General features: G+C 38.2%; 1 protein-coding gene across 1 annotated transcript; it reads left to right on the plus strand.

The window, feature by feature from the left end:
• The first annotated feature begins 4,293 nt into the window (after window positions 1–4,293).
• On the plus strand, window positions 4,294–7,980 carry LSM5 (LSM5 homolog, U6 small nuclear RNA and mRNA degradation associated). Its single transcript, XM_004385321.2, has 5 exons — window positions 4,294–4,442; window positions 5,684–5,779; window positions 6,074–6,101; window positions 7,026–7,098; window positions 7,717–7,980. Exons 1-5 carry the CDS (start codon window positions 4,397–4,399, stop codon window positions 7,747–7,749), a joined length of 276 nt encoding a protein of 91 aa, XP_004385378.1. The 5' UTR covers window positions 4,294–4,396; the 3' UTR covers window positions 7,750–7,980.
• Window positions 7,981–8,795: the final 815 nt, after the last annotated feature.

The raw sequence follows: 8,795 nt of genomic DNA on the forward strand, positions 1-8,795 counted from the left end.
CCCCCCACCCCCACCTCCACCCCTTGTCTACTGCGTTTGAAGGTTGCGTCGCATTGGGTTAATAGAAACTTCTCAGTGGCGCCCCCTCCCCCTTCAAGTGGCACCGAGGACACCTGCCCTACCTTACTCTCGCCTAGGGTCTCTCCTCCCTGCACTTTTTTTTAAATTGTGATGTAGGTGAAAGTTTACACAGCAAATTAGTTTTTCATTAAACAGTACATGAATTGTTTGTGACATTGGTTGCCAGCCCCGAAATGTGTCCAACACTCTCCCTTTCTCCACCCCAGGTTCCGTTTCCATTCGTACAGTTTTCCTGTCCCTTTCTGCCTTCTCATTTTTGCTTTTGGGTTGGTGTGCCTATTAGTCTCATATACATGATTGAAATATGAAGCATGTCCCGCATGTGTGTTGTTGTTGGCCTATAGACCTGTCTAATCTTTGGCTGAAGGGTGAACCTCGGGAGTGACCGAGTTAAAAGGGTGTCCAGGGGCCGTACTCTCGGGGTGTCTTCAGTTTCTGTCAGACCACAAGCCTGGTCTTTTGTGAGTTTTTTTTTGGTGAATCTGAATTTTGTTCTACATTTTTCTCCCGCTCTATCCAGGACCTTCTATTGTGATCCCTGCCAGAGCAGTTGGTGGTGGTAACCGGGCACCATCTAGTTGTTTTGGCATCAGTCTGGTGGAGGTTGTGGTAGTTGTGGTCCATTAGTCCTTTGAACTCATCTTTCCCTTGTGTCTTTGGTCTTCTCCATTTTCCTTTGCTCTAGACAGGATGGGACTAGTAGATGTATCTTAGATGGCTGCTCTCCTCCCTGCACTCTTAATTGTTTGATAACTTGGAAGCATATTGGTGCGGCTGTGTAGCTCTGTATTCAACCTTTGAATTGTTTACTCAACATTTCTCTTTTACTTGTTTTAGATTTTTTTCCTTTCATTTAAATATTATGTATAGAAGTTTGGAGGTGATTTAAGGCCTGAAGCAGAATATCCTTGACAGTAAAGGAAGTTTACAGGAAGACCTGTAAACTGATTTTTCTAGTCCATCAAATTTTTTAAAGTGTTGTTTTCATCCTATCTTTTTCTGGGCTTAGCATTCTGGTCAGAACAAAACATATGGGATCTGTTGTCACCAGGGTTTTACATTTCTTTAGTCATTGTACTCCTTTTATTTTTTTTTTTTAAGCATCTATTTCCATCATTTTAAAGTGAATAATGGAAGTACCAACAGATTTAGCAAGTTTTATCCAGGGCACTTTTGGAATAAACTAAAGGGTAGGTGCCTGCTTCAAACAGAATTTGAGATTACTGCAATAACTGGTTGTGGAGTTTACCATTACTAGTTACACATCCCTTATTTTAGGCAACCTTAGTAGTTGGTATTTTCCACTCCTGGCTTTGAAATTTAAGAACTTGAATTCTAAGCATAGCTGAAAAAAACAGCAGACTTCCTATAATCAAGTTTGGTTTCTACAATTCAGTTGAAATGTTTTAATACTAATAAAAATGCTATAGATATTTTTCAAGATGTTACTATCCATTTCTTTTCTATATTTCCAAAATTCTCAGCATTGGCTCAGAACTGTGAGTGAAGCTATAGTATTCCCTGTATGCAGAATATGTTAACTGTTTTCTTGCATCTGCTTTGGTATTCTCTACAATTGGCACTGCTAAAATTAAACAGTAACTAGGCATTGTTTTAAAAAGATGTGAAAACAAGGCATCTTAGAACTCTATGTACAGTCTAATGCCAGCTTGTTTAATTCACTGTCCAGGAGATCCAGTAACAGCTTTATAAACTGTGAGTCACTTTGCATCCTAGAGGTTTCAACTAAGATTAAATCATGTATTCATAATGATATGTTGCTTAAATGTTAAAAAAAAAAGTGTCATTTAGAAGAATGCTATAAACAAAGAAAATATATTACTTGGCAAAATGGGAGAGAGCAAGGGAATTTTCAGGATTTTTTCCATCTCCAAATGTACAGACCAGTCCATTTACCAGTTTAGAATGACAATTCTTTACATTAGCTTTTAAGTGAGTTGTGTTAATACAGAATGAATTCATTTTCAAGATATTGTCCACAAGGACAAATATCTGTTGGGAAAATAAATTTCTCCTTTGTTAAAAAAGTGTTGGAAAGGAGATTATCAAGATTGGAAATATCAATTTGAGATAACTGAATACTGTCTAAACATTATTTTGAAAGGAAACTTTTGATTGTATTTTTATGATGGCATTTATCTCCAACAGAAAAGTTAGAAATGCCTTTCTGAACACATAATACATCAAAGAGACTCTTCCAGTTACGTACATTTTACGATAAATTATAAATTCTATTTTGTCTACTCCATAAACGACCTAAAGGGAGAAAAATCCTTGAGATTAAAAATGAACTCTCCATGTGGAATTGGCCTGTTGTTTCTTTTTGTGTCTTTCATCAGGAAAGAACACAATCAAATAAGACGACTCCCTTCCTGCAATCTTCATTAACTGTAGTGTGTAAATGGACAATATTTCCTTTAAATAGAGTCTAAAGAGACTTTCTTTTTTCTTCATTAATGGCATTGAAAATTGCTAAGGTTCGTTTTGTTCTCATAGTGGAAAACAAAGTGCAGTGGAAAACAAAAAGACTTCCTTTTAAAAGCCTATTTTTCTGATTTTTTTTAACTCTATCAAGTAGCAGAAACACAATTAATGCCTAGAATTTGGTCCAGGCTGCATGAAGAAGCAGTGTCCAACAGTTACTTTTTTCTTTCCCTAAGAAAACTTGGATCTGCCAAGCTGAGAATCTAGGGGTTGGGAGCCCTGGTGGTGTAGTGGTTCAGAGCTACAGCTGCTAACCAAATGGTCAGCAGTTCAAATCCACCAGCTGCTCCTTGGAAACCCTATGGGGCAGTTCTACTCTGTCCTATGGAGTCACTGAGTCACAGTTGACTCCAGGGCAATGGGTTTTTGTTTTTTTGGCAGTAACGAATGCTGACGTGTGATGTGAGAGTAACACTGGCTGTGATGGTTAAGTTTATGTGTCAACTTGACTGGGCCATGATTCTCAGTGGTTTGGCAGTTATGTAATGTAGTCTTTCTCCATTTTGTGATCTGATGTGGGCATCCTCCGTTTTTGTGTAGCACAGATTTTTGCATAACGACTTGGTCTTTTGAACCTAATCATGTTGACAAGTGAGGAGTAGATGTAATACATATCTGTCAATGAATGAATGATGGGTGCTTAACAACCATTTGCTGTATGAGTGATGATGTTCTTTCTGATCCCTCATATTTAGACTATTTTGCTTTAAGTTCCTAGGATATTACAAATAATAAAATAGAATAAGGCAGGGAATTTGCTTGCTATTATTTTCAAAACAAGTACAAAGTGCTATGGTTTCCCCATGTGACATTAACATACAATTTAGAGTGACATCTGGTGGTTGCTCTTAGTGTTTTTTGAAGAAATAGTGAGTAAAAATGCCACACAGTATAAATTAAATTCCTAGATATACTATGGTAAAAACGTTGAATTAAATAAATTGGTAAAAAAAACAAATCTCCACCCTAGAAAAGTAAAAAAAAAGAAAAAGAAAAAAGAGCTGGTTGTGAATTTTCAATCCACTGGACTTTTAAAAGAAGCAATAAGCCCCCTTAAGAACAGATTTTACAAAAATTGCAACACAGTGAGTTGGTGGCGGAAAAAATGAATTGACTTACTGGTCTGAAGAAAGATGCTTGGCTTGAGAAGAGATGCAAATTTCTAAAGGAAAATAAAATCAAAGATTTCCATATTTCTCAAAATCTTCTGGGTTACCGAGGCCAACTCTTCAGACAAAGATTAGACTGGACTATGGGACATAAAATGATAGTCGTGAAGGGTGTGCTCCGTAGCTCAAGTGAGACTAAATGGGCAGTTCCTGCCCAGAGATGAGATAAGAAGGCAGTGAGGGTCAGGAGCTGGTTGAATGGACGCGGGAAATCCGGGATGGAAAGGGAGAGTGTGCTGTCACGGTATAAGGAGAGCAACTACAGTCACAAAACAATGTATGTATAAATTTTTGTATGAAAGACTAACTTGAATTGTAAACTTTGACTTAGAGCACAACAATTTGGAAAAAAAAAATCTTGCAGGTTAGAAGCGGAATTTATTCACAAGGCAAGATATCTTTAACATGTCTCCGAAGCTTCGAGGGAGGAGTGGGTACGTCTCTGACATAGCAGAACGTTCAGCTGACAAAAACACCACATCAGAAAGAGACGAGAAGGCGCGATCCACGTGCACCGGGCCCCATCACTCGCTCGGCATCAGATTGGTCAAGCCTGTCCGCGCGGAGGAAGAAAACGGAAGCGGGCTCTTTTAAACTAGCCATCTTAACATCGACAGACGCAGGCCACTTCCGGCGTAGGCATGGCGGCTAATGCAACCACTAATCCGTCGCAGCTGCTGCCGCTAGGTAATCGTTGTACCGGGAGCCGGGCGGGGAGCTGAAGCTCAGGATTGGGGTCAGAGGAGCTGCGGCTGAGGGTGGGAAAAATGTATCCGGCCAACTGCTTTTTCCTTTTGTGGTTCGTCTGTAGGCTACAAGTCTGTGGCCCGTGGCCGCTCGTGCCTCACCGTGGTAGGTTTACTTGAGGCAGGAACTTTTGACTCCCCAAACCAAACCGGAGAAAGGGCTACACTTAATGAACTGAACGCGTAATTTGCCTCCTTTGTTGTGAGCTCGCCTCTATCGTGTCTTAGATAGCGCACCCGTCCCCTCCTCCTCAAAAAAACAAAAAACAGGCATTTAAGATCCTCAGAGTAGGCCTTGTCATATCTGAGATCTGGCTGGTTACAGAGAGAAGGTCTGGAATGAAACTTAAAAGAGGAATTTAGAAACTAATTCTAGTTGTTATTCGTTCAGCAAACGGTTATTTGAGCATCTACTGTGCGTCAGACACCGCAGACACCAATAACACTTCAGCAATTTAAATCACAGTTGTTGCCTTCAAATAACAAACGAACAGTGAAGGGAATAGATACTGAACATTATGCCGAATAGTGCTAAACTGCCTAAGTAGATATTCAAGTTGCTGTCAGAGTTCAGAGAATAGACCTCGGTTGGTGAGGCAGGTAGTGATAGGAACCTCTGGTGAAGATAATTATGCCTCTCTCGCCTGCTAATATTTTGAGACTGGTGAAGAGTGATTGAGTTAATGGACGAGGCCATGATTGAAGTTTTTATTCCTTCATTTGACAGACTCTTTGAGTGCCCGGTATATTGCAGGCACGGTCGTTGTGAGTTGGAATTGACTTGACGGCAACGGTGTTTTTTTTTTTTGTTGTTGTTATTTTTGTTTTTGTCCACTGGGGATACAATGATGAGCAGAAACAAGCGCAGTCTCTCCCCTCATGGAGCTTAGAGTCTAATAGGGAGTTCATATATTAAATAATCTAAAATATAAAACAACAACCATGGTAAATTGCTACAAAGGAGAGGTAAGTAGAGATCAGGGGAAACTTTTCTGTTAAAGTAATGATTGAATAGAGATTTGTAGTATAAGAGATAAAGTTGTTGAATGAGTATTTTTCCTGGTTTATGTTTCACCATATGCAAGTAACTGAGTGCCAGTTGACACTCAAATAGTTGTTGAAATAACGAATTGCTGAAATAATCTTTTTCCTCCTCCTCTTTTTTTGTCAATATATGCACAGAGCTTGTGGACAAGTGTATAGGATCAAGAATACACATTGTGATGAAGAGTGATAAGGAAATTGTTGGCACACTTCTAGGTTTTGATGACTTTGTCAGTATCCTTTTAAAAGGTGGTGGTGGTATAGGTTTTTCTTCAGTATTTAATAACATAAGTAAGACTTATAGATAATCAGTATTTACTAATTATTATATTAGAAATCAATTCACTCTTGGGCAATTTGTGATAGCATTTTAAGAGATGTATGTACTGACAGAAAATAAAGTTTCTACCAATAACAAGAGTTTAAAATTTAAGTCATTGTGTTAAACGTTACAACTAAAATTGAACAAAGGCAGAAGACAGAGTAAATTCAACCAAGTATGTTTATTTTCTTAACATCAAATTTCAGATATGGTATTGGAAGATGTCACTGAGTTGTAAGTAGTGTTAAAAATGAAAAGTTTGGAGTATTGCGCGTCTTAATTTAAGGCAATTTTAATACTATTGAATCAGTAAAATGATTTATGAGAAAACATTGCCTATTGGCATTATCTTAAAGATGGAAATTTTTATCTGCTGATGCTAGTAAAATTGAAGCAGAGGGTTATTAATTATTAATACGTTGCTAGGAAATTAGTAGAGACAAAGCTTTAAGATGAGTGATACTAAAAACTGCTCAGGTAAAATCAAGGAAGTGATAATAAGAGCATTTAACTGTATAACACAAGATGTAAATGATGGCTCAGTTGTGTTAATTATACAGATCATGATCAATGTCTCTGCTTTCAAAATTGAATTGATTACAGGTTGCTTTAATGGATGGGAGGAGCCCTGGTGGCACAGTGGTTAAAGTGCCCGGCTGCTAACCAAAAGGTCGGTGGTTTGAACCCACCACCCGCTCCAGGGGAGAAAGATGTGGTAGTCTGCTTCTGTAAAGATTTACAGTCTTGGAAACCCTATGGGGGCAGTTCTGCGTGCCCTATAGGGTCACTGTGACTCGGAATTGACTCGAGGGCAGTAGGTTTGGTTTTTAATGGATGGAGATCAGCAGTAATAGATGTGTTAAAGAAAAAGAGGGAAGCTGGTAAATATTTCATATTTGACCTCCCTGTCAGGTTTCAGCTTTGTTTTTAATAAAGATCAGACTTAGTAGATTGTAGGCCAGTCAGTTCACTCTTACCTTGAAGGAAGAATGTACATTACCCAGTGGATAACCTGTGTATTTGGAAGTTATTGATACAATTGCCTAACCTCACATTTTCTTATGTAGAAGAATAACCTTTTTAGGGGTGGGAGTATTTCAGAAGTGTTGGCTTTTATTACCACTGTTTAACCTGACTTTATTTTATCTATTTATTTAGTGAAATCACACCAGAAGGAAGAAGGATTACTAAATTAGATCAGATTTTGCTAAATGGAAATAATATAACAATGGTAAGAAACGTTGAAGCTAATGTTGTTTTATTTACCACTAGTCCATTTTTGTGGGACAAGGGTTACCATACTAACTCATGATGCTGTTTGAGTAAATGCCCATAGCCCAGTAGTGCTTAGGATGGGAAAAGGATGTTGTGGTAGTCAGAGCACTAAAGCTGAGCTACTGAATATGGCATTGGGCCTAAAGATTAGTTTGCTTGGGCTTTTCAATTTTTTTATTTTGTCAGAAATCACTGTCGAGACACTATTTGAGTATTAGCTGATAATGCTGGGAATTGTAACCCCTGGTAGTGCAGTGGTTAAGTGCCCGGCTGCTAACCGAAAGGTTGGCAGTTTGAACTCACCAGCTGCTCTGTGGGAGAAAGATGTGGCAGTCTGCCTCTGTAAAGATTACAGCCTTGGAAACCCTCTGGGGCAGTTCTACTCTATCCTATAGGGTCGCTATGAGTCAGAATCAACTTGATGGCAATAGGTGTGGTTTGGATTTTATTGATGACTTGAAGAAAATGGGAATGTGAGGGAGGGAGAGAAAAGCAAAGGTGGCTTTGATTGATGAGTTCACGGGTTTTTAGATAATGTTGTGGCATTGTTAATAAACTCTTTCCTCTTATGCAGCTGGTTCCTGGAGGAGAAGGACCTGAAGTATGAGTGGATTTTCTTGACTTATGCTAGCTTCTGTTTTGTTTTATAAAGGCAACAAAATGGATTTTTTTTTTAACTTTTTAATCTTGATATTCTATAATGCTAAGTTTCCCGATAAAGGGAAATGGTTTGAAGATGCATTGTAAATGCCGATTTTTGTAAGTTAATCATGATTATCTTGGACAAAAAGTAAACAGTGTGCTGTTTGAAGACTAAAATAAAGGTGTTTTTGGTTAACTGTAGCTTTTTTTTTTATACTGTAATGGCCAGTGGGACAAACATTATATTTTGTCACTTGCTTTCCTGTCATTTTATGCCTTTTATGCCTATTTGCTTCCTCATTTACATGACCATTTGATTCTCAAACAGAAATTGTTCCAAACAAAATGATGAACTTTGATTTGAGCAGGTACATGTAAAAAACTTGAAGTGATTACTAACAAAATTCAGTTCAAACTCTAATGTTTTATAAGAGGATTTTTCTACTGAACTCAAGTTCAGTTAGCCTCTATGAAGAACAAACAAAATGCACAGGTACTATATACATGTGAAGCCATGGTGGTGCAGTGCTTAAGAGCTGAGCTGCTAACCAAAAGGTCGGCAGTTCGAATCCACCAGGCGCTCCTTGGATACCCTATGGGGTAGTTCTGCTTTGTTCTGTAAGGTTGCTATGAGTCCGAATCGACTTGATGGCAATGGGTTTTTTTTAACAGGTAGAAAATGCAGATAAGCACAAAGAAAAATACTGACTACATTTTACTGTATATTCTCTTAGACTTTCTCACTGTACATTTTATTTTTTTAAACTTGTTCATCTTGCACATACTGTTTTGTAGCTGCCACTTAAGTCCTCTTTTGTTTTTTGTTTTTTTTTATTGTACTTCAGGTGAAGGCTTACAGAACAAATAGTTTCTCATGAAACAGAAGTACACACGTTCTTTTATGACATTGGTTAACAACCCCACAACATATCAACCCTCTAACTTTTCAACCTTTTTTTTGGTGAAAATACACATAGCCAAAGATACACCATTTCAAAAATTTCTACATGC

This window comes from Trichechus manatus, unplaced genomic scaffold (genome assembly GCF_000243295.1).
Source record: "Trichechus manatus latirostris isolate Lorelei unplaced genomic scaffold, TriManLat1.0 scaffold00137, whole genome shotgun sequence".
NCBI lineage: Eukaryota > Metazoa > Chordata > Mammalia > Sirenia > Trichechidae > Trichechus > Trichechus manatus.

Coding starts and splice junctions, on each gene's coding strand:
- LSM5 (XM_004385321.2), top strand. CDS start 4,397: ATGGCGGCTAATGCAACCACTAATCCGTCGCAGCTGCTGCCGCTAG. Junction 4,443..5,683: donor GTCGCAGCTGCTGCCGCTAG/GTAATCGTTGTA, acceptor ATATATGCACAG/AGCTTGTGGACAAGTGTATA. Junction 7,099..7,716: donor ATGGAAATAATATAACAATG/GTAAGAAACGTT, acceptor CCTCTTATGCAG/CTGGTTCCTGGAGGAGAAGG.